The 26,302-nt window shown below is 45.9% G+C and overlaps 1 protein-coding gene across 1 annotated transcript; it reads right to left on the bottom strand.

Moving 5' to 3' along the window:
* On the bottom strand, positions 1-26,012 carry LOC119391559 (uncharacterized). Its single transcript, XM_049415323.1, has 4 exons — positions 25,781-26,012; positions 25,455-25,573; positions 3,179-3,507; positions 1-28 (listed from the first exon to the last, which is right to left on the bottom strand). Exons 1-4 carry the CDS (start codon positions 26,010-26,012, stop codon positions 1-3), a joined length of 708 nt encoding a protein of 235 aa, XP_049271280.1.
* Positions 26,013-26,302: the final 290 nt, after the last annotated feature.

Genomic DNA, 26,302 nt, shown 5'->3' with positions numbered 1-26,302 from the left:
CTACCTCTTCTGCGCAAGGTTGCTCGAGCTGCGACAGAAGAAGAATATGAAGCTGCCTTGCACAACCTGCAAGCTTCGTCTGCCTGGAAAGACAGTGAGCAGCTCCAACATTATTTTTCCCGCCAGTGGCTGCCACTTAAACAGAGTTGGGTCAAGTGCTTTATGACCGATCTTCAAATAACGACGAACAACGGAACGGAGGCCCAAAACAGAAAGCTTAAGGAATGTTACCTAAAAAATTGTTCCGGACGACGCAGCTTGGCAGGTCTCATTGACGTACTAACCAGCCAGTTTTTTCCAGACTGTGAAAAGGAATTTAATTTTATGAACGTCACCTCTACCAGTGACTACAGGATATTTCATGCATCAGTTCCGTCTTACCTGCACAATCGACCACCAGCAGTGATCAAGCACATCTCACAAAGACTTCAACACGCTGCTGAGTTTTCGGCAAGTGACGTGACACCAGGCGAAGAGTATGGCACGTTCATAGTGCAGTCCCAAACATTACCAGGGGAGACTTACGTAGTGAGCTTTATCGTGCCTTCTTGCAGTTGCAGAGATTTCATCAAGCACCAGCTGCCGTGCAAACATTTTTGCGCAGTTTTTAGTTTTCAGCAAGGCTGGGGTTTTGACAACCTTCCTGAAAGCTACAGGAATGGCCCTCTTCTGACACTGACCACTGGACTGAGCCATGGCGCGGTAGCAGCCAGTTCACTCAGCCGCAGCACAGAAATGGATGCTGCACCTGGTCACAGTGGAGGAGACGAGGAGAGCGGTGACCAAAGTGCTCCTCTCCTAGATGCTGGACCAGAGTTGTTTTGTGACCTTCCAAGGCACCAGAAAAGCGGTATGGGTCACAAAAGAAGAATGATTTTGTCAGGCTTAGAAAAATGCAAGGACATTGTTCACTACTGCAACAATGCGGAGAGCCTAGAGAAGGCACTCAAGTTAGTGGATGAGCTGAGTGGTGTTCTACAAGAGGGAACTCCAGCATGCCGTGGCCTCAGCTTAAGGTCCTCTCCCACTAAAGGGTGCTCCGGACAAAAAAAAAGAAAACTTGAGTCCACTTCACACATGCGAATGCGGAAGTTACAGAAGTACATTCACCCCAACAAAGAACACTGGAGGACAAAAGGAAAAGTTGGAGCAAGAGCCGATAACCTGCGGCGGGCATACGTTATGCCTCCAAACCAAGTGGAGTAGAACGTTGCCGACAGATTTTTTTCAGGGGGGGGGGGGGTCAACCATACTTCATGTATGTTGCTGCGTGTGTGTATATGTGCGTGTATATATACGCAAGCAAAATGAGCTGAACTCCCCCCCCCCGAAAATTTTCGGGGGGGGGAGTTGAATCCCCCCAACCCACCCCCTTACTGATGCATTTTTAGTAGGACCATGACAAAAAAAGGCATCCGATATTCCAATGTATAAATATTTCACTCTGCCCTATGACTGCCAATTATTGTATTGTGTCGATAGTTCTATGGCTGGCAATGTATTGTGCTTATGCATTTTATTTTTTAAAGTGAAGCAAATATTTTAAAGGGACTGACAACCAGTCAGAACGTATCACAAGACACTGGTGGAAGTGGAATGATTGTGAAATATAGTGATGTAATTGAGCATTCTTTTTGCGATTTGAGTAGAATTTGTCTTTTTAAAGGGACACTAAAGGGCAAAACGATTTTTCTCATATTAGTAAAGTACTCTTTCGCAATCCCAAAAACACCACGCTTGCTGCGAGAAGACGCTTAGTAAGTGAGAAAACAAGCAAAAACAAAATGTGGGGTTTCCACACCATTCGCCGTGACGTCACATGTTTTGACGGCACCTACTGGGACTATGTAGTTTATGTAGTTCCTAATCGGTAAAAATGAAGTAAATCGTCCTCTGAGGGGCCATAGACTTAACATACCAAGTTTGAGGTAATTTTGTTGAGCCAATGGCGCCAAAACACGATAAGTACACTATGAAATCCGTGACATCATGCGGGGAGATTTCGGCGCGAGATTTAGAAATGAAACTTTGAACTTGATTTTCTCCTCTATTAATAAACCTATGATGGCGAAAAGAACGACATTATTGTTCTCAAAGCACAATTTATCGATCTAAACCGATTCATTGTTTCTCTTTAGTGTTCATTTAAATTGCCTTTGAAAGTCATGAAAACTGGCACATTGTGTCACCAGGAGACAAGCCTTGCCACAGTGTGAATGAGTCTTTCAGATTGCTGCTATTCAGGCACACTACAATTTGTGCTCATAAAGTAAAAGGAGTTGACACTGAGAAGGTGTGCTGCTTTTGCAGCAACAAGTGTAACCTTATCGAGCCCTGCGTGTGTGTCTTTGTCAGCACTGCGGACAGAAAAATTCTGGTAAAAGATGTTTCATAGCGTTTTCTGTGTTACCATTCCATGATTATACACTCGGACCAGTAAGCTTTCTGTTGCATGAAATAAAACGGGTAACGTAAAAATTGGTTGGCAGTCTCTTTAACAAAGGTCAAAATAAACACAATACATCAAGTTGGCATCTGCACGGCCACAGAATATTCACCTCAACTACAATGGCTACATATTGTAACACCACTGCCAGCATGAACCAAGCACAACATAGATGAAAAACCTAACAGCATGGCATGTCATGTGGTCGTCCGAGGCAGCCATACTTCCAGCTGAAACCATTTTACTGCACCGCTTCTCACGCTTGGCACACTGCCTTGTAATACAAGCTTCTCGTGTTCCCACAAGTTGTGCAAGCCTTTATTTAAGAAGGGTGTCGACTTGGGCTTGTTGGTTTGTCATTCTCGTAAACTGTTGCACGCGAAAGACGTAGACAGGGAACACAAAAAGGCACACACGGAGCGCAGACTGTCAACAAATTTTACTAGCAGAGCGACGTGACCTTATATACCTGTCAAAACCCAATGCGCATGGCAGCAAGTACATACCAACAACACAACACGGTCCACTCAATATACACGTGTTGTGCCACACAGATACGCGATTTCCTTGTCGGAAAGTGAGATGGACGCTTGGCTGACGCATTTTTCTTTTAAGCCCAAGGTCTTGGGAGCCTCGATGATGAGACGCGACATTTCGTTGTTGCTATTTGCGAATATGTTGCACTTGTGAAACTGTGGGATACAGCCACAATTATTGCAATGAATTGCAAGCCATCCCTCTGTTTTGTTTTTTACATTGTTGGCGTGCTCACGAAGCCTGTCGTTCATACAACGACCCGTTTGTCCTACGTAAGAACGACTACATGTTAACGGAATTTCATAGACGAGGCCTTCATTGCATTTCACATATTTCGTTTTATGGTTCTTAGTGCAGGTTTTCTTATCTTTACGATTTGGGTTTGTCATCTTGCACACCTTGGCAAGTTTCTGTGGAGCCGAAAACACTACTTTAACATCTGCTCTTTCGGCGATCTTTTTAATGTTCTGGGAAACCTGGTGGACACACGGAATAACCGCGAACTTCTTCCTTTCTTGTTCATCCTCTCGGGAAGTGGGAAGGTCTCACGAGACGCCCTGAGATTCCTCAGGAGCTTTTCCGCTACCGACATGATTAAGAGCTTCGGATACCCTGCTTCTAAAAGCCGTGTCATCTGCTGGTTCAAGCATTGGTCCATTTGGTGGGCTTTTAGATTTGTTGATGATTTTTTGTTTCTTTTAGAATGTGACCCGGCAGTTTTTAATCAGGAATCAGAAAGCGTTCTTTCTGTTGCTAGGAGTTGCTTGAATCCCTTACTAATTATGAACTTCCTAGCCACAATAGCATTTGTTTTCTAGATATCAGGCTCTTCTTTGAAGGAAGCCACGTATGCTGGGGCTATGAACCCTGGGCCAATAAACGTGCTCTGCCGTTCAGGTCAGCCCACTCGAAATTAGTGAAGAGAGCTGTCGCGAACCTCTGTGTGAAAAATGCTTTGTAATGTCTTTCGCGCGCAACAGTTTACGAGAAGCCTTTATTGGTATGCAACAACACATTGTTTTGAGTATATATATTTCTTCTTGCAAGTGTGCCTCACTCGTTGCCCTGAAATGTCGTGGTTTGTTTTCTGTTTCTCCATTTCACAGTGCTGGTGTTTCTCAATGTTATGTGCAGCTGTCAAATTGTTAAAATCAAATGTTCACCTTGCCTGTGGTGTGCTATGGCCAGCGTGTTACAGTAAAAAATCGAGTCCAATAATTCCCAATGCATTGCATTTCTGTGTCATTCTTTAAAACTAGATTTTTACACTGATAACTGCCATACTTGTGTGCATCAGAGCAGTGACTAAGTCTACACATTAACATCATATATGAAGTGCCTTTTTTCCTTCCGTGGTCCAACTCTAGGATTGTTCTTTTTTCTATCATTTGTAATCTGAGTTTGCTTGGAGCATTACTGTCACTGGCATAATCATAATATGCTCGTTGATGTGTCATGCTGTGTTTATATAAATATATGCACACGCATACATCTTTGCGCCTTCATAACTTGCGATGAATTGCTGTTTGTAGTTGTGTAAAACCTTGTGTACCCCTCCTGCGCGAGCCCTAACTCGGGTCTGCAGTATTTTGTAAATAAAAACAATTTGCTCTCTGGCATTGACGCGCAGTTTGTCGCTTTTGGTCCTGCAACATTGCTCGATCGATTTATTGTTCGTCTGCCTGCGACGCCCGACTGAAGAATGGATACGACATACGACCAGCCCGCGGGCCACCGTTCCAGTGTTTTATATCAAAACAACCTGGTACTGTGTGTGATACTGGAACGATGTCGTGATGTCGTATACGTATAACGCTTAATCCAGGATGCGGTCGACATTGGACGCATTCTCACTAAAGTACTAACTTCAACTCGTCCAGCAGTTTCAGTTTAATTCCAGTTACTGAACTCAGCTGACTTCTGGCCGGCAGCGATCAAGCGCGTCCGGTTTCCAAAACAGGTTCTTTGGGAACGCAAGAGGCTTGAGAATCTTTAGGAATATTACGTACGCCTCCAGCGAGCTGTGTATAACTGAACTTCAGTGTCATAACACCTGTCCCCACGACGGCTCGAACTTCTGCGTGCCGTCGAGCTTGCTCTCAGACCCTTTCCTGGTCGCGATCAGGGCCCATACGGATTGAGTTTGGCTCGGAGGTTAGCCAAATCGCGATGAAATGTGACCATGCAAGAGCACTTCCGACTAAGTCGGGACCAAACCTGCGATCAAATGTGCCCGTGTCAGCCCGTCGGCGCTGCCGGGTCCACGCTGCGTGACCGTTTAGGCTACGGAATCGCGCGTCCACGCTCCGCACAGCTTGACTTCAATAACAACGTGCAACCCCTCCGCGCAAAAAAATAATAATAAATAAAAAGGAAACGGAAATGGCGTCAGGAAACAAACAACAACAAAAAGCAAAGTGGCTCCGCCCCCGTCCCTCAGTGCACCTCCGGAAAGGGCGACCCAACGTCGCCATGTTATCCTAACGCAGATGTTAGTAGATCCACTCACGGTGTTTGAAGCTGGAACTCGCCGCGGTCGATTTTTTCTCCCTCTGCGGCGATCGCTGGAAATTGAGACTTTCCGGGGCCTGGTACTACAGCGAGAACGTTTTTTTAAAAATGTAACAGCGTACGTATCTGACGAGGTTGCTTCCGCAACCCCCTCAGCACGTACTGTACACATTGTGGACTGGGATGAGCAAGATGTTTTTGATGTTCCAATAAAATCAGCGGAAATGTCCAGGCTGGAAAAGACGCGAAACACGCTCTCCGACGGGCTGAGTTTCGGGAGTTTCACGCTTGCTCTGTGTGGCGTCTGCTGGTGTGGCAGCCCGCGCATGTTGCTTCGTCGCGTGAGCGATAGATGGCGCGACGCGCGATGCAAATATGGCGATGCGCATGGAATTTGCTGTGTTCTGGTCTATATAGCCTAAGGCTTTTACCCTCATGAACAGGCACTGATATCCAATTCTGATCTTAAACACAGCGCAATATTTAGTAATGACTGGAAGATGGCGGCCCACACAACGCAGGCGCTGAACTTCAAAAGAGTATTTTCTTCATTTGCAAGTCATATTGATGCGCTGCTGTGACAAGCCACGAATACGCGGAAAAGTTTTTTTTTTCAAAACAAAAAGAAAAAGACATCTGACTAAGTTTCACTCCCCTAGTGCTCTTTTACTTGGAAGCACAGAAAAATTGGAGCGCTGCTTTTGTTTGCTTTGGAGACATGTCCTCATTACTCTCTGTTCAAATTGCCTTTATTTATGGCTTTGTTCTGCTTCTTTCCTTTCAATTTTGACACCTATACTTACAGTCTCCGATACTGCTGTCTCAAGTTATTGTGTTGGCGGTGAATGGCTCGTATCGCAGCAGTGGTACGGATCGCCTTGCGTTGGCGCATGGTCACCATTTTGCGCCTGCATAGAGTTATCAATAGGCCTTTGCACACGTTGGCGTACCCACTGACCTCCATTTAAAAGGCTAGACGGCGCATCCCCGCTCTGCGAGGCCGGCGCTTGTGAAGCCACCGGAAGGTCCCCTGTTTGTCCCGGAAGCTGGCGTCTTCTGTCCGTTTCAGTCGCGCAGTTCAAATATTCTCGGGTGGCAGCTGTTGTTATGATCGTTTTTGTTTTCTTTTTTTCAAACTCTGCGATTACGCCTCACTTTAGACGCCGACGAAGGCTACACGAAAGATGACAGACGCCGTGCCGACCAACGTTACTAGATTGGTGCCGACATCGCCCGAATACGGCGGAGTGCTGCAACGTACAAAATGCATAAAACGTAATGCAACTTAGAGGTACCTACACGTGAAATGTCTTCCCTGACAACTTTTCCGGTCGATTGGTACAGTTTACTGCGCTGTACAGGCAGGCATTTCTTTCAAGAAGAGAAAAGCTCTCGAGCCGGCAGCAATTGACTGTGATGGCGGTGGCTTCCGGGACAAAAACGGTGGCTTCACGCCTGCGTGCTCGATGCGCCATACAGCTCCTCCTAGTGGAGATCAGTGGGCGTACCGCACACAGAAGCACGCGCGAACAGCGAGTGCGACACACACCAAGACACACATGTTCATATGCGGGCTACCGCACACAGAAGCACGCGCGAACAGCGAGTGCGACACACACCAAGACACATGTTCATATGCGCCCGCATATGCAGCTATGCTATGCGGGCTGTCATGGTAATGTGAATCTGTCACGGTAATGTAAATGTCCCAGATTTCGCTTGAGTTATTTTCCTTTTCTATTCCCGAAATCGCAAAGTGATTATACATACCTAAAATGGGCACTTGGGTGAGTTGGATCACTACAAAGTGAACAAACACAGCCTAAAAACACGGAACGCGAAGGAGACACACGCACAGCCCCGTATCTCTGCGTCTTATTTTCCTCGTGTTCAGTCTTTTTGTGCTGTTTTCCTTTCTTTAGCAATCATAATGCATCGATGGAAATAAAAAGGTGCTAATTACTACAGTATGCTGCCTCTGTACTGTCGCAGTTTATGCAGAAATGTCATTACTTTATCGCAAGGTGCCACTTCCACAGCGCTTCTAGTGAAGGCCCATCCACACCGCTCATTCCTAAAAATATGCTTACCTTCGTCTGGTACACCTTGGCATATTGTGCTGCAGAAGGTTTCTCCGTGGCAACTAAGGTTGTGACCCCAGACAGTCGTCGCGAAAGGGCCAGCATCAAGCTATTTTTACTGCCGAGCTAGGCTAGCTTCAGGCGGACCGCTGCGTGCACAGACGAAAAACACCTAGCGGCACCTTCGGGACAGTGGTGTATTTTGAAGCAATACAGTGGTCACCCTACACCTCTTCAGTTTATAATGTGCACGAATTCCGGAAAGTCATGAAGCGAATTGAAATGTGCTTCGCAAACTGCGCTCGTGGCAATCGTAAATTTTCTTCCCATTTCTTACTCTGGGTCGAGCACATTGTTGTCCAGGCACCACGTACAAAGGCATCTCAAGAACATGAACGCAAAAAAACTATACGCACTGCTTGAGAATGTCCCTGGAGAAAAAGGGCACAGGCGCAAGAAGCACATATTACGCATGCGCATGATTAGACCTGAAGGAAATCTACGGAAAGCTATCAATACCCAGAAACTTAAGAATACCGGAGTGAGAGTAATGTGTGATGTAGGTTTAGTGTTTCGTCTGTTCGAATGAGGCAGGACCTCAGATCAAGAAAAAACGAGTCAGTTTTTCGCAGAACAAAGTAGAACTTTTTAAGACGAAAGGAGAAAGAAAAAAAAAACAAGCGAATGCAAGAAGCCAAGTGAAATTTGACGCACGTTAACAAACTATTGCTTACAAGCGAGGCAAGTTAACTAAAGCAAGTTCCGCAGGACATTCGAAAAAAGTCACCGGTTGTTCCGATGCTTGCATAGACCGCAGCGGCGGACTCGTTGGCCGCGGGTGATGCTTCTGGAGCGGACCAGGAGCCAAGTCTGGCCAGCAGTCGTACACAGGGGCGACTTCAGAGGCAACAGGTAGGCGACCTCCAAATGCGACCAGGAAGATATTGATCTGCCCACGTCGTGGCTGGCGGGTGGCCCTTGTTCTGGTCCCGTGGCTTGCCACGTGCCGTAGAAAACCCGCTCGACAATCTAGACGGCGATGTCTGACCGCCACGGGGTCACCTGGTGTCGTAGCAACAGGAACGCCTCGGATTCACGAACTCCCTGTTACAAGAACCTCTGGGGACCATTTTGCGCTGTCGGCACATTCGTGCTCGAGCTGTGAAGCCATCTACAGAGCCTAGAGTTTGTGACGCATTAGATGGAAATAATGGACCTGGCTGGGTGACTGAGCAAAGCTGTTCAAGGTTGTGGCAGGATTAGTGTGGGCTTCCAGTGTGGCCGGGTCATGCAGGGCACAATGGAAATTGTGGATAGCAGAAAGGGCCGTTACGACTAAAGGAAACGTTGACGTCTTCACCTGCAATTTCATATCCAAACAATGCCATCATTTTTTGTAGATACCCAGCAACCTCTCTCTACGGTGCGCCTTGTTTTCTGGCGCACCGTAGAGAGAGATGAAGATGTCATGTTTTGGGACAAGGTGAACCTTGTCCCAGAACATGACATCTTCATCTCATGCACTACCCTCAATTTGAGATAATTACTTTTCCATGTTCCAGAAAACACGCTTACCTGCGCTCTGCTGCACTAGTAGCTTCTTTTAGTGGAGTGGTTCGATCAGTGGTTCTCAATGGGGGTGCGCGAAGCCGGTTTTGGGGTTTCGCAAGACGCATCCTCGAAAAAACCACGTTTTTTGGACGCACTCTATGTACCGTTACAGCGAAGTCCCTAATTCGCTTCACGAATGAACTTAGCTTCAGCCACAAATTCGCGAAATGCAGTATTTTTTTTTCGCATAAAAAGGTAATCTGAGTAAATTCTGCTCTCCTAGTACTCTTTCGCTTGAAAGTACGGAATAAGAGGAGCGCTCCTTCTTTTTGCTTTGGACACATAGCCTCATTGCTCCGTTCAAATGTGTTTGCTTTTACGGCTTTATACTGCTTCTTCATATCGGCAAGCTTTGCTTTCGGGTTTGACACCCATACTTGCAGTCTCCTATACTGCTGTTTCAAGTTATTGTTTCAGCTGTGACTGGCTCGTATCGCAGCAGTGGTACGCATCACCTTGTGCTTTTTTTCGCGTTAGGGACAGCCTTGCCTTGGAGCATGGTCGGCATTTTGCTCCTGCATAGATTTATCGATATTCCTTAGTACACGTTGGCGTACCGCACACAGAAACACACGCACGCGCACCGAGTCACCGACACATACCAACACACACGCGCGCAGCTCGGGCCGTATATGCATTTACGCTTTCTCGACTCGATTGCCCAGTAGGAGCACTCTAGATGAAAATTGCCCCCCCCCCTCTACTCCGCTAATGGTGAATCCTGCGCACGCCTATGCCGACATATATTGGGCTGTGGGCTCAGGATGCAATATCATGCGCCTGTTGGTGGGCGGCGTCATTACATGGGCTTGCGGAGCAAGTAAAGTGCGCCCGAAAGCTTCGATACACAAGCATTTTGAGTTTCAAACCGTTCTGTTTCAGGTATCAAACAGTACCAAAACAACGTTCATTAGCAGTCCGCTCTATTTCCTAGACCAACCCGTCGATTTCGAGTGCCAGATGCCTCTGCTCTTGGGAATTGATTTTCTTTTATCATCAAGTCGTGCTTCAATCCCTTTTCAAGGAATATATAATTTGTATAAGGTATTACGACATACCATAGGTGTGAAGGACGTAAATGAATGGTAAACAGAGAAAATAAGAAACGTGCTTTGACTTTATTTCACTTTAGTTGAAAATTAGAAAGTCATAGCACTCCATGGCCTCTTAGGAGCTCTTGAAGTTACAACAAAACAGATACCACGTTATGCACCACTTTGTACAGCAGGGTGGGACGTGGAAGCGGCCGCCTTAACGTGGTCAGTCGTAGTGGCTCTGCATCCTATTTGGTTCGGCGAAGCATCTGTGGACAATGCTGGGGGTAGAAGGCTGCTCAGTGACTACGCGGGCTGCTTGTCCACATTGTGAATTGTGGTGATGTCCCCGGCACCGTCGCTTCTGACGTCTTCGTGATTCATAATTTGTTCAAAAGTCCGCGTGGCGCGGTGTTCTATGTCGGTGCATGCTTCGCATACAATGAACCGTCCGAGAGTCACATCAGAAAGATTTTTGCCAAGGGGTCAGGTGCCTTGATGACATTTGCGTCGTACGCTGAACATGCCACAAGAATGATTTACTACCGTCTACCAGGACAGTTAGGCAGGTTGACAATTAGGATGTTCCGGGTCCACTGACGCGCACCGTCAACAGTTCTTTCTGCAACGTGGTGCTTGGCAGCGACGTCTCTAGCAAGCGCGGCCGAATTTCTGGCCGCTGCAGTTGCGTTTTACGGTCGGGGGCTTTGAAAGCTTGACGAACGCTCGCGACTTTCGTCGTTATCTTTACGTTATCTTTAAGAACCTGAACTGCCCGACCATCTTGAGAAAAGTTGAGGTCCTGGCGTCTTACAAAATTCACGATCTAGGAGTCCTAATCCTGAACAATATCTTGGAAATCGGCATGAAACACGTACCTTTTTGGGCTGCTCTGGACCGCATGGAAGGCAGCGAAGGCTTCAAAATCCAAGTCCACATCCCGATGCACAAATACATGGTCATTGCAGTAATCTGTACTGACGGCATTGCCACTTTTTTTTGGGGGGGGGGGTGAACATCTGGTAGTGATGAAACGAATTACTGGTCGCAGTGTTAACGTCTCAAGCTTAGGGAGTTCGTGTTGGATATTCGCCTGTTTTACAGATCCTCGAGCCCCCTTACGGCGCTAGGCGGAAGCACCATCTCGATTATCGCCGCCAGCGGCCAGGATTTCTCACGTGCGGCGTTGCCCGAGCGTGATCGTTGTTCTTTTGCGAGTCGACGTTCTCTTCTTTTTTAAATCCGCGTGCGTACCCTCGAATTCATTCGAATGGCACCACGCATCAAAGCGCTTTTCCGGAGTAACTGCATCTGCTGTGTGCACCATTGCACGGAGGAGGCTTCGTAGGAGACGACAGCCACGATATATTAGGGGTACAGTGATGTTACCGCGTCGCGAAGTGGCGGCTGCAGGTTACAAAAAAAAAAAAAAACGGGAGCGGAAGCGAGTTTTCAACTTCATGTAGCAGCACCGCTCGGCGCGATAATTTAGTTGGGCGCCATGTTGCACGACGCGTAGCGCCACCAATAAGCCGTGAAACATGCGAATAAAGCGCGACCGCAAATGAAAAAAATATTTGGTGGGTCATGCAAATGTATCTGATTCTTTTGCGGGAGGATATTGAGGTGATGCTTGAGTAACATCGCGCTAGAGTTTTGTATTGTAAATCTTCTCGTCTTCGCCAGGTTTCTTCATTTTTACTCTACTCCGTTCAATCTTGAGGCAGTCGATATTACGCACTCACTAGAATAAGATGCAATAACTTCATTTTCGGGCGCTTCCTGCCACTTCTGTTTTCCATGTTATTTTGGGTTATTTAGTTATGAATTCTAAGTGGCTACACCGGTTTACTTAGTTATATTTTCATGCTGAGTCATTAAGGAAAAAAGATCTTCACTTTCTCCGATCGTCTTATGTACTTTCCAGGTGCTCCCAATAAGTGCTTCTATTCCATAAATTTGCCAAAGAAATTTGCTTTACTCAAAACCGTGGCTAGTAACTTGCCATGGCACGAACTGCCTGGTGGGGTAAAGTGTTTTTGTGTTGTTTTGTGTATGTTCAAACCATATTCCTGTGTGACGCCGACAGTGGAACACAGCTGCTGCTCCGGATGCAACAAATGCGCTGTATATGCGTTCTGTCGACCCCAGCCTGCTCTTCCCTTTCCTGCCTCTTTTCAGTCAACGCAACTGCACCTCGCAGCTACGACGCTGCCCGCAGCTGGTGAAAACGGCTCCCTCTACCTCGCACAGCTTTGATCGATCCTCTATGACACTGCGGAATGTCGACATGTGCTCGTGAAAAACGCAAGTAGTGAAAATTAACCAGAATCTCCGAGTCAAGCGCTGTTTCACCGGATTCGGACGCTCATTTTATGCGATTGAAAAGCACGCTTTGTACTTCGCGGCCACCAAACAGGTAAGGACGTAATTCAATACACAAAGTGCCTTCGAACTTTCACATTTCCTTGTGAAAGGGATGCCAAGATTTATTCAATAACTGCAATATCTACGTAATAAGACGCACCAGCTCCTATAACATAGGATACAGAGCTGCACGTCTGATTAATGACGACAAAGATCATTTATAATCAGCAGACATAGGCGAATGAACACCCTGGAATATTTACGCTGGTTCTGACCCTTTGTGACCATTTTACCTTGCTGTATGCAGACCTTCACCAGGACCTCGATGTCTCACGCTGTCTTATATTTACATCTGAAAGCATGAACTGTTGAATGAAGCATGCACAGATTCGTCTTTGCAATCCTCACTAGTGGTCTGCTAGTGTTCGGTGAGTTACGCTCCACAATAATCTTAGTTGCTCATGTATAACATCCATATGCAAAGCAGAAAACGCTTCTCCCTGATACAGAACATGGAAGGCTGTTGTGCCTTGTTGAAATATAGCGTTTTGTGACATATCCTTCAGTACCTTCATTTGTTCTGCAGAATGAATCGGACCACATTTGTCAGTCTAACAGCGCCAGAATACACCATTACAAAGCTTGCTACAACGTACCGCTACATGTGCGGTGCGCAGCGACTGAAACACAATGGCATCGCTGTGGCTGTGTTCGTGCCACGGCTGCACGTTTGTAACACCGACCTGATATAGTATTCTGTATAACGAGAGCGAGAAATTTTGTCATGCTTTGAGACGGCATTCTGTAACACTCCAGTTTTGCAATGTTCTTCGGTTTTGTATAGAGCAAGATCCGCCACATGGGCTGTCAAAGGAGGTTAATCGCTTAGCACTCTTAAGTGCGAGCAATTACACGAGAAATGCGCGTTATTTCTTCTTAGGAGCACATTATTTCGTACGTTTTAATAAGCATATCCATTAAAGACATCTGTAACGTGTTGTTTAACAGAACAGTAGGGGGAGGCCGAGGGCTCCAGTTTGATACCTGAGGGCGAAATAGCCTTTGTGAACAGGGCTTTGAATGCAGCTAGGGCCTAGGGCTTCCTGCAACAGAGGCTCTACACCTCCGGCTATGACAATTCACAACTGATCGAGTTTCGTCATCGCCTTTTACGTCTTGATCATTTCGACTGCATAGACTGAACATGTATACGTCAATAAGTCACCTTTGTTGCGACAAGGTAATGCAACATCCAGAAAAGCAGATGCCTTCGTCTTCACAAACCGATACTGTACAACCTTTGCCTGTGGCGCTATAGGTGAAATGTTTTCCATCAGTGTGTCTAATCGACAGCAGCAGTAGTTGTGACCGTGTTTCATTCAACGGGCAATTAGCATTATGAAGTCTATGGAGGATACTTGGTGTCAGACACCAGGTAAGGTGCATTACGCTTACCTAAAGCATGTATAATGCAAATTAATTTTTTATCATAAAGGTGAAAATGTGCTCCTTGAGGTGGGTCCGTCCGTGGGAATTGTTGAGCCACTTACATCGACCGTGCTCCAACCGTCATCGCGCTCTACTACCATTGTGATCAAACCGGAGCCGTCAGGTGAGACTTTTTTACTTTGTTACCAAAGCACCAATCGGGCATTGCATTCAAGATATTGCTTTTTTTGATAAAAACGGTCACGCATCTTTCAAATGCACTCCATCAACTTAGAAAAACAGAACGTTGGGTGACTTGGTAATCCGTTGTCAAGGGCATTGGGTCAGAAAACCAGGGTCATGAAAACGGCAAGCGCCGACTATTAGCTGGAATTTTCATTGACGGAAACGAATATATCTTTATAGTGCACGGACACGTGGTTAAGATTAAATAAAGGTTGGCGGTTAGATAATCAATTTCAAGTTTACGTAAACTCCCCGACTGCCTTTCCACACACACATGTCAGCGCACTTATGAAAGAAGAAAGCCTGAAGAATCTCTCGGCCGGTTTTATCTTTGAGCAATGATAAAAAAAATGTTTGATGTCTTTGACACTTTTCTTTCATGTCCGTGGTTTTTTGCTCAAATTCCCTTCACACTCCATCAACGCAGAAATATTTATTCAGCCGCTCGACAAAGTACCGCTGAAAATTGTCAAGCTGCATTTATTTGCGATGAACTGTTAGATATCCCAGAAATCCTAAACAGATGTGATTATTATACAGGAACCTCAAGTTTTGCTGTAGTCCAAATGTTCGCAACACGGAAAAATTCAAAGCATTACCCCCACCCCCCTTTTTCATCAACACTTCAAAGTTTGTTTCAGTAGATGGGAACAATTCGAGCTCTCTTCCTGTAACATCAGGCGTGCCACAGGGTTGTGTTCTGGGGCCGTTATTATTTTTTAGTTATGTAAACGACATTGTAAACACAGTACTACCAGGAACTCAAATCAGACTGTTAGCGGATGATTGCGTGCTCTTTCGTCAAATTAGCTTTCGTCAAATTAACTTACGTCTTAATAATATACTAAACTGGTGTAATGACAATAGCATGACACTCAACGCACAAAAAACTGTTTATCTTTGTGTAACACGTTCAAAAACACCTCTTCATTTTGCTTATAACCTCGACTCATCATCACCACTACAACAGGTTAATAACTATAAATATCTAGGCGTAACAATAACTAGTGACCAATCTTGGAACTTACACATATACAACGTATGCGCAAGCTGTGTTTCCTAAAACATAAACTTAGAAATTCTCCTTCTAACGTAAAACTACTTAGTTACTTTACGTTCACAACACCAAAAATAGAATACTCGTGTGTTGTATGGGACCCCTTTAATAAAGGTAACATTAAAAAACTGGGAGCAGTACAAAGAAAAACTGTTAGAGAGAGAGAGAGAGAGAGAGAAAATACATTTATTTGCTCCGGAGGGAAGAGTATGAGATGTTTAGCATGTGTTTCAACGAGCTAACGTCACCGCAGTCTGGGCATGTTGAATCTATCTCCGCATGTATCCTACTCATGAAGCTCCTTGAAGGATACGAATCCGTTTGGAGCATTCTCAGCGTGATAGATTGTGCTCTACCGAGTTTGTGGTGAGGGGATGAAAACACCCGTCTAATCTCCCTGTAGTGCGAGGTAATCTCGTGAAAGGTGACTAGTGGATCGCCGAACTCGAGCTGTTCCGAACCTTTAGAGGGCCCCACATCGCCACGGCATACGAATCCTCGCGCATGATTATGAGCGATCTCATTGGGGTTCGGTTGGCCCGGTATTTCGTCCGGACCCATGTGAGCCGGGAACCGGACAATGTGGTGAATTACGTCCTGCAAGGGCCTGCCGTTAAGGACCCTCGCGGCCTCTCTTGAGAGTAGACCCGACTGAAAAGCCCTGACGGCAGCTCGTGAGTCAGTGTAAGCGGTGGTGCGTTTCGGACCCAGTAGTGCCATAGCCACAGCTACTTGTTCAGCTACTTCTGCCAGTGATGTGCGACGTGAGGCTGACGAGAGAAGGTCTCCTTCGTGGTCGACTATAGCGACCGAAAATCTGCAAGCGTTCTCGTGACGGGCTACGTCTGCGAAGGCTTCTGTACCTACTGGGTTCTTCAGGAGTGCTTTGGCCCTCGCAAGCCTTCGACCCTTATTGAATTGTGGATGGACGTTTCTTGGGAATGGGTCAACAATGAAGGATTCCCTGACTTGACTATCTAATTGAATAGCCTCGCCTTTGTTAATGCCGGGTTGCAGGCCTGCGGCAAGTAGCAGGTCCCTTCCTGTTTTAGTTCCAGATAATCTGATAATTTGGGCCATCCTTTGTGCTTCTGCTAGCTCCTCCATGGTATTATAGACCCCTAACTTCATAAGAGCTTCCGTACTGGTTGTAATTGGTATACCGAGCACTTTCTTGATACTTTTGCGCATGAGTGTATCTATCTTACTCTTTTCTGATTTTGTCCAATTAAGAGCCGATACTATGTAGTTGACGTGGCTCATAAGGAAGGCATGATGAATCCTAAGCAGCATGTCCTCCCCTATTCCACATTTCCTAGGTTTGCTTTTTCTAAGTTTAAAATTGCGGACTCGCCGACTGAACTCATGACTGCTAACAACATTGAAACAGTTGAATTACGGCGAAAAAGAACCCGCCTTCTTCTGATCTTCTTGTTACTCTTAAGTTAGCCCTTGACCCGCGTGCATATGTATCTCCTGTGTCCACTAGGCATACACGCCCATTCTTTAACCCCGTATTTTGCTAAAGCCAACGCGTTTCAGTTTTCCTTTCTTCCGCGTACTATATCAGAGTGGAAATGTCTAACTGATCTTTGCCAGTTTTCTGTTGCTTAGAGCTAGAATATGCACTGTTATTGTGTGTTATGTATCCATTTAATGTAATATTTGTGCCATGTTATCTTTTATGCGTTCTGTTAGGAGGTGTTTCGATTCCATTTATCGTGATATATTTTGATGGTATCACATGTGTTTTTCTTTATATCCTGCCTGTGCTTACGTTGTAGGAACGCTACTGACATATTTATCGCACTTAAATGCGCGTAATATATAAGGTGAACCGTGTGTAACCACTTCACTGGCTAGAAAGAGTACAGATTCCTTTAACACAGATTTCAGTGATGGATTTCAGGGCGGTGGATTTGTTGAAGTGACCAGTTAGGAGTATGAAGAAGGAGTGCTTTGCTCTTGAGCTGCGTCGCCTCTGTCCCCTCATTTAGAGCTTATGAACTTATGAAGTCTTCGAGCTCCGTACTATTACGAGCACACAGATAGAGGCGCTAGGACGATGGTCACTCTATCTCCGCATCATACCTCCCCTGCCATCCTCGATTCAGAATGAAAGCAAGCTCGGCAATAGATACAGAGGTGAAAATGAAGCGATGACTGTTTCTTATAAAGAGCTGCCGTTGGTTCCCGCCTTTCGGGGTGAAGGTGGCCAGTAAAATTTGCAGTGGCTTAGCTCGGCTATGCCAGGATATACGTAGCGTTAGCAAAGGTTCAGCTGATTATTCTGAGCTTTCCAGATTGTCTAGGATTAGCTTGATTGTCATGCTTACTGCTGCTTCAATGACACACACACGGTATACGTATTACGTGGCACATGCATATTTATTTTTGCTCAACGTCAGGTTGCTTCTTCATTCTTCGTACGCTGGACCGCTAATTCCCGGGCAACTACTTCGGGATCCGGCGACATAAGCTTCTCGACTCTTCTGCGCCGTTGAGCAGCATTTGCGCTCTCCTTCTCCATGGCCTTACCCACCTGCAAACGCCAGTCAGAGGCGCTATCAAGCGGCACCAGCGCATTGTCGGACGGTGACTGCACAGCGAAGGCGAATAGCTGCGCGCGCCATGGCTACGACGTCACCCCTCTCGAATGCGCAGGGCGGCAGCGGCGAGTCGCGCGCGCCGGCGCCAGTCTGTCTGCCCGGCTACGACGCCACTCCTCCCGCTCTCCGCCACCAGCAGCGGCGAGCCGCGCCCGGCGGTGGCGGAGAGCGCGTGAGATGCCGGCTCCGCACTGATGCTCGCGCATGCGCAGCACGGCTCATGAGGAACCACGCGAAATCGGCTGCGGCTAGGCAAGTGTAGCTAACGCTACAAAACAGTTCATCGAATGCAACATCAGAGGTGCTTGGTTGCAATTATTGTCAATAAATATGCTTAGCCATAACACTGGGCATTACAAAATGACGTGAAATGTCCGACTGAGTGAACGTATCGGGAAGAATTGGCGCCCCCGTTCAGATCATCAGGGGGCAGGATGACGATGAGAGCGACTGGTGCGGTTTAGCTGCTACGCATCTGAGAATGGCGACTATTTCCCTCTTTTACCGTCAAAGCAATGAGGTGCACGGAACCTGGTTTACACTCGCCGTCCGCACAATACGTTACGGTCGCTGTTATTGCAAACGTTATTTTACAATGGCAGCAGCCACCTCTACATCGCGAGTGCACGTACATTTTAAGCGTGTGTACAATGCTTATTCCAGCAGCGGAAGCTGACGTACTTCTGTGGCTTCGATACCAGACCTTCGTTAACCTTCATCTTATTCTACTACAACGTACTCCAACACATTGAAGATCTCTTATAATGTTGACCGCGGAACGTACGTATATACCGTCGATAGCGGGATAGAAGGACTGCGTAGACTTTCCTCGAGCGAAAGCTCCTCATAAAATCGTAGTAAAAGCACAGAAAGTCAGCAGTGGCAACAAGTCAATATTTGCATGTATTTCAAAGCTCCGAGAGAAACGCCCGCAGCCGTCATCAGGCGTCAGCATTCGCTCTGTACCTTTCGTTTATGTTCTGACACTGTTGAACGAAAGACGGATAGTAGAAACAACCACATATGATTATGTAAGTATCACTTGCGCAGAGCCTCAGTATTGAGCTGAGCGCACCAGTGTCGTAGAGAGCAGCTAAGTAGGATCACTATCATTGTTGTGGTCACACGGCGGGGCGCCGGGTCGGAGGGGGGGGGGGGGGGTCGTCGCTTACTGTAACGGTACATTTTAGTTTACCCTGTTATTTCACTATAAAACGATACACTAAATGGCGGATAGAAATAAAAATGCCAGCTCGGGGGTTTTGAAGTTCTCAATTGTGTAATGTGTGTCAAATATTCTCATTCCTGCCTTTTTCCTCCTTGCAGTCGTGGTTATCAGCGTACCAGCCGCCGTCCAGCAGCCTCCAATTATTGTAGTGCAGAGAAGCGAAAAATAAAAGCTGTAACCACTAATGATCCTCCAGAAAATAAGGTAAAATTGTCAAGAAGGAAGAATGCCATGAGAATACTGTTGTCGATGGTGCTATCCTGTGCAGAAGCACCTAATATATTGGCAAATATAGGCAAGCGGCGCAACGCGAGACAAGGGCGGAGACGAGGGAACAAGTACATGCGGACTCTACCAACTGGTGTATTTTCGAACCAGCACTCAATATACATAATAGTACGCACATGCGTATAAATCCAAAGTCAAAAGCGATCCTGCCAAAAGAATTATGTCTGTGCAAGACGATCGAAGGTACGCTTACACAGCTACTACCGCATAGGGATGGTAAAATCGATGAATGATTAATCGATTAAATGCCCACAATTAATCGATTAATCATAATCGACTTGTGCCTTTCGATTAATCGAATTAATCGATTAAAACTATTCGATTAATCGATTACGGCATCCCCCACTCCCGCCCTCCAACCTTGCCCCTTAGCCGGAGCGCATGACTGCGAGGCCCGCTATCCTGAGACGCAGACCCTGAACGCTATCCTTAGACGCAGGAAGTTGCAAAGCCGAACTACTTTTTCTGGTTCTATTTGGGACGCCGTCGATCGCGCACTTCTACGCAATTGCGTTGCACTGGAGTACGATCCGATGAACTAAATGCCTTCTCAGTTCAAGACATACTATAGTAACCCTGTAGTCGATCGCCGCACCAATCCGAACCCACTTGAGACTTGGCACAGCATGCGAACTGGCCTAGATCATGTGTTTGACGTTGCAATGGAGTATTTGCCAATTCCTGCAACGTCAGTAGCATCCGAGCGCCTTTTTTCGCATGCTGGATGTGTGGTGACCCAAAGGAGGTGTCTACTGTCGCCTGAGCATCTCGGGCAACTGACATTTCTTCGCTCAGTAGAAAAAAGCGTGTGGTTCGCAGCATGTGGATTCGCCAACTTTCAAAAGAGAAGTTTATTCTTTTCTGCAAATTCCATACGTACCAGCGCATCGTCTTGTAGCATATTTTGTTCGTGTTTGTTTTTTGCCGCGCTGTTTCACCGTGTTGCCGCATAAACGCATGTCTGCTTACATTTGGTAAACGAGAAAGTTGCGATTGACACTACGCAGGTGACGAAAACTATAGTTTTCGTCACCTGTAGTGTCAATCGTAACTTTCGTTGTATTTTATTCAACCCTCAGATTTTACTCGTTTCTTGTGCAAGTGCGGCATTGTAATATGCGCTACTTATTTACTCACTGGTTCTTAGTGCCGTTCTGTTTTACTCTCTAGCAAATAAAATATTGTTTACCAATGAAACAGATAGAGAAAATGGATTATAAGGCAGAGAGGGTGGCCTGAGCTAGTGCGCCCCTGCCTGCTACTCTGCACCGGGGAACTTCGCAACGGGGCAAAAAGAGTGATGAAGTACGGTGATGGGGAGATGATTAGGTAATCAGTATATACATATTAAGATACGTTTGCTAGCGTAAAGAGGACAACGACGCTAGTAACCATCTTTTATTTGCTGTATACCAACTAGCCCAACTGTCCGTCTTATAGGGTATATATACCATTTTCATAATTGTTGAGCTAACTTTCCTACGATGCAGTTAGCCCAATTAATGGCAGCTAGTCAGTTCTTCAAACAGAGTGTTCAAGCGTGGTTTGCTTGCGCTGGGACGCGGAAAGTGTAAACTCGGCTCTCTTGACACGAACATGCATAATAGACAAACGCCAGCACGTGCAACTACGACCTCGTCTTCTCTTGAAGCACGAAAGTTGATGCCATTAGTTGAGAGAAAATGTAGTGCAGGAATGTGCATTCGCGAATTGTGAAAATGCCCTTATAGGCCCTTTATGTAATCCGCAACTTTACGCGTCGGTTTACCGAACGTCTAGCATCCAGTGCATTACTATTGAAGAAGTGACCTTGTAGCACTTAGTAATACTGTATACGGTCGCATATTTAGGGAGAAATACAGCTTTCAGCTATAGCCCCCGTCTTCTGCTGTGACAAGAAAGGACAGTCGCGCAATTTATGTTGTAATGTCTGGTACACTAGATAGCGCTCACAGTTCAGGATGTACGCACAATTGAAAAGGTGTGAGTGGCGCCGTGTTACGGCAAAAATCAGGTGAAACCTGCGGTGCGGAGTATACTGGCGCAGCTGCTGTTTTTTCTAGCCGGGAGGCAGAAGCTCATGTCACTCTATTTCCCGCAATATTAATTAGAACTAACAGACAATAATGCCAAGGGAAGTATACAGGATGTTATTTGTAATAATTGGGATATCAATGTGAAGAAAGTAAAGTGGACGAAAAGATAACTTGCCGCCGGCAGGGACCGAACTTGCGACCTTCGAATAACGCGTCCGACGCTCTACCACTGAGCTACGGCGGCGGTCATGCCCCGTCCACTTCATAGGGTACACATGTGCATTTAAACCTAGGAGTGTTAGTCAGCGCCGATCACAGCCATGGCGGCGAGTGTGGAACACTCTTTTTCTGCCTTTTGGCGTCACGTAGCAAGTGACCTTTTTTTACGAGCAGGCAGCTGACCAATATCCCTCGCATACTACCTGAAGGCACCAAGTCTGCCAGAACGAGACCCTCGCCATGAATGAGGGAAAGAAGGTGACTTTTAAGGGCTCGCTTTTCTTTGTCATACACCCTTAACCTCCCCTATACTTTCCTTCGCATTATTGTCTGTTAGTTCTAATTATTATTGTGTCTAACAAAGGAAAACAAGCCCCTAAAAGTAATTCGAAGGTCGCAGGTTCGGTCCCTTCCGGCGACAAGTTATCTTTCCGTCCACTTCACTTTCTTCAGATTTATATCCCAATTACTACAAATAACACTCCCTATACTTTTTTTTGGCAATATTGTCTCTTAGTTCTAATAATATTGTGTCTAACAAAGAAAAACGAGCCCCTAAATGTCATCTTCTTTCCTTCTATTTCCCGCAGTTGCCTGTACGGATGGTCTGTTTGAGGCCAGTATATTTCTGTGTAATCTCTGCATAGGTGACCTCAAGAAAGATCGCGTCAGTCCGCAATTATAGTATTATGTAGGGCTTCCACAATATCTAACCGACAAACTGAGAAAAGATGACTTGCTTACTAGAGCAAGCGTCTTATTTAATTTCTCCTCGTCCCTCTTTTACCTTTCTCGGGATTTCCTCACCCTCCGCCACACTGCATGTTTCAACTGCGACTTTCCAACCAGTGTGGTCCCCGAACGCGCCTCCGGTTTCGATGAGCTCGAGTAGGCAGGCTTCGAGAAAATACGACCTGCTGCCGAATAGTCCAGGGATGATAGCCACAGATGCTTGAATCCGCGACATCAACCAACGACGACGGGCCCCTTGTGTACAGTGTGCGAAAGTGTGAATTTTCGCACACTGCACACAAGGGGCCCGTCGTCGACACTTTCGAAAGTGGGAATTTTGGATCGTCAGCGCGTCTAATGAAAAGATTTGGGTCCATATTAAACACGAACGATGCCTCTCAAACAAAGAGATATCGGTTTTAAAGCACCCATTAAAATGTCGATTAATCGATTAATCGATTCCATCGAAAGCAATTAATCGATTAAAGGTTAAATCGATTAAGGATTAACGATTAATCGATTAAAAATTTTAATCGACCAACCCTACTGCCGCATAATCTGATAAACTAAGCCTCAGACAATTTCTTGCAACTGCTTCGCGACTTTGCTTTAAGATCTTAGTGGAATAACACATGAGTACACATGCACGAGACCTGCAATGAATCGGCAGGTTCGAACAAATTGAATTGGTATGGACCGCGCGTGCTCCTGTAAACGAACATTAATGTATATCTTGCCGCAGCTTAACGGAATCTTGTATACCGTACCCACAGAACATTCCCCAAAAAGATCTTCGTTTTTGTACCGCAGGATCATTTAGGATCACCAACTTTCCTTACACGCCCACAAATGCTAAATAGTTTACACGGCGCTGAAAAGACATGGGCACGTCTAAACATGAAGCAACCTTCTTAAGGTTTAGTGCGACTTTATGCAAGTAAGGATAACTACCGGTCGTGTTTTCTTTTCCTGAAGTTCTGAAGCGGGACTCGGAGTCTTGCCTTTTATCTTCTTTACAATGCTTCTACTACGCAAGAAATCAACGCGCTGGGAAATCCAACACATAAGAGGAGCTAAATTTGCAGATCAACGTTCGCCTTCATAGTTTGCAAACAAGATTATTTTTATAGCTGAATCTATGCACGCCCATTCCGAAACAGTAAAAAGGGCGATTGCTTCTGCGTGCTTAAATTCGTTGAACTTATTATATTTATCCCCATTAAATACAAAGCCATATCTGCCACATATCTGTGATAACGTATGGTTTTCTAAGAATGCACGTCTTGATAAGAGCATCCTGTATTCGCAATGCCCACGAACTAGAGGTGGCGGGTCGTGCGATTCAAGATGGCGCCCGGAGGAGGGTAAACCCGTTTGTTAGCATAAGAACAGATAGCACGTGAGGACGTACGGCCCGCGCCACTTTCACCGGATGGAGTCGTGGGCTGCACTGAAATGGATATAAGACCAAAATACTTTCCCAAAACATGGAAAGTGCTAAATGCTCACCACCTAATTATTTGCTGCGGTGTGAATGGTCATATTTCAGCTGCGTTACCGTGCATCAACGATGCTTTACGAAATCCTGTGAGTGCTACAGAAAACTGAATGTACTAGAATTGACGTATAAACTGAACGGTACTCCGAGGGAGTACGTACCGACCCTGCCTGACGGATTTGCCACAGTAGTAGGCCGCCACCGAGTAGCGACATCGCTGCTACACGGCACCGCATGTTTAACGTGTTGATGGTTTCCAAACATGTTACGCCGTCGTCATTACTTGTGCAATCAGGAACGCGGAGTTACTTCTTCAACGGAACACAAGCATGTAAGATCCCATTCAGTATAATCCAAAGGTTTCACAGCGCATACAACGAGGACGAGCAAAGAAGAGACACACACAGCGCTGAACTTACAACTGGCCTTTTTATTTTCCTGCCACGGCAATATATATGCGCATTTTCACAGGGAAAAAAAAGGAAGAACAGAGCAGACGAGGTACACAAAATCAGTCAACAGCAATCCATCATCGATATCACATGTTTTGAGACAAAAATTCACTTTTTTTGCTCGAAAGAGCAAGCGACGCAACACTGATACACTTTTCACCACGTTTCAAAATTTCCTAGGCTTCTATGATTTCGCGCGCTATCCTATTTTTGTTTCTCGCGAGCACACGTGTGTGATTGAAAAGAGGCCGGCACCCACAATCCCGACAATGAATTCCTAAATGCCCACTGATAGCCCTGTCTACATTGTACCGGTGTTCCTTAAGACGTTCATTAAGGCACCTTCCGGTCTGACCGACATATTCACTGTGACAAGATAGCGCAATACAATACACGACGCTATCTTCACACGGGACGAACCTATCTTTATGCTTGGTGGTGCACATTTTTCGAGGTCTTGCTTCAGAATTCACCTGACGGCACATTGTAAGAAGCTTGGCGGGGGCTGAAAAAACAACTTTTACACCAGCTCGCTTGCCAACCCGCTTTATGTTGTGGCTAATTTGATGCAGGTACGGGATTACTGCGACTTTTTCTCGCACTTGCGTTGCCTCACCGGATATTGCATTAGAACGACTAGAATTCTTGATTGTTTTTAAAGTTTTTTTCCGCCACGGACCTTAATACATCGCGAGAGTAGCCTGCACATTCTAAGCGCTCGACTTGTTTGGTGAAACTGGACGACACAGTGTGGGCACAGGATTTTGTCAGTGCATTCTTAAGGCACAAACCGGCAATGCTTCTTTTTACCAGCTCGGAGTGAGCTGAATTGAAGGGTAGTATGGCCTTACTGCCTCGCGGGGCGTAGGACCAACAAACATGTGACGCCATGAAGTGCAATTCAAGATCTAGGAATCTTAGCCGGTCATCTCGTGGGCAGTCTATAGTGACGTCAAGATGGCGTAGGTATTCACTGAACAACCCCACAGATTCCGTGACATTTTCATCAAAAGAACCGTTTTCAGGGTCTAAAAACAACAAATAATCATCTACATATCGAAAAATTCTGCAAACTTTTGAATTGTAATTGCGCGCTTTGAGCAGTCTGTCGCACTGGGCTAAAAATAGGTCGCTCAACAAAGGGGCTAGGCATGACCCTATACATACACCGTTTTTGTGGACATACGTAACATCTTTTAGAGACACAAAGGTTGATTTTAGATATGTGCTTAGCAGTTCTAGGAACCCACTAGCTGTCATCCCGGTAGTGTTTTGGAATGCCACGACACCATGTTTGTCAATATATTGCTCAAAACAAAGAAGTAGGGCATCCTGCGGTAGCGAATAATACAAGTCTTTAATGTCAGTTGAGCAGGCTAGGTACCCTTTGTCCGAGTTACTTTTTAAGAAGTCAGTGACTTCTGCCGATTTTTTTACCAGTAAAGGATCTTCAACATTTAAAATGGCTAGCTTTTCTTGCAAAAAGTGGGCCACAACTTTTTGCCAGGTGCCCCTTTCTGATACTATTACCCTGAGCGGCATTTCAGGTTTGTGGGTTTTTATGCTGAAAAAGACATCCAACGAAAGCTTTTTTGCTTTTGTGATGCTTCGATGCAATTTGTCTAACTTCATATCTTGGCACAGTTTGCAAGCTGCCCTTTTCACCTTTTCAAGAGAAGTGCTATCTTTCTTTAAGAAAAGCGAACCCATGGCGGCAGACATTTTTGATTCAAACTCTTGCTTTTTCAACACAACGAAAGATCCCTGTTTGTCAGCTACGAGTAATGACAGCGTATTCTCTTTAAGGTGGGCGATACATTCTTTGACACTAAACTTAATTTTTGCATGCTTGTGGTGCATGAGAATGTCTACTCCGTCTGCAACACACCTGTCCTTTTCCGTGTCGGGGGCTAAGTTCGAAA

The sequence above is a fragment of the Rhipicephalus sanguineus genome, chromosome 4 (genome assembly GCF_013339695.2).
Source record: "Rhipicephalus sanguineus isolate Rsan-2018 chromosome 4, BIME_Rsan_1.4, whole genome shotgun sequence".
Taxonomy (NCBI): Eukaryota; Metazoa; Arthropoda; class Arachnida; order Ixodida; family Ixodidae; genus Rhipicephalus; species Rhipicephalus sanguineus.
This window is presented reverse-complemented; position numbering and strand designations above follow the sequence as displayed.

Coding starts and splice junctions, on each gene's coding strand:
- LOC119391559 (XM_049415323.1), bottom strand. CDS start 26,012: ATGAAGTTAGACAAATTGCATCGAAGCATCACAAAAGCAAAAAAGCTT. Junction 25,574..25,780: donor AGTCACTGACTTCTTAAAAA/GTAACTCGGACA, acceptor TGTCTCTAAAAG/ATGTTACGTATGTCCACAAA. Junction 3,508..25,454: donor CGCGCAATTACAATTCAAAA/GTTTGCAGAATT, acceptor ACTTCCCGAGAG/GATGAACAAGAAAGGAAGAA.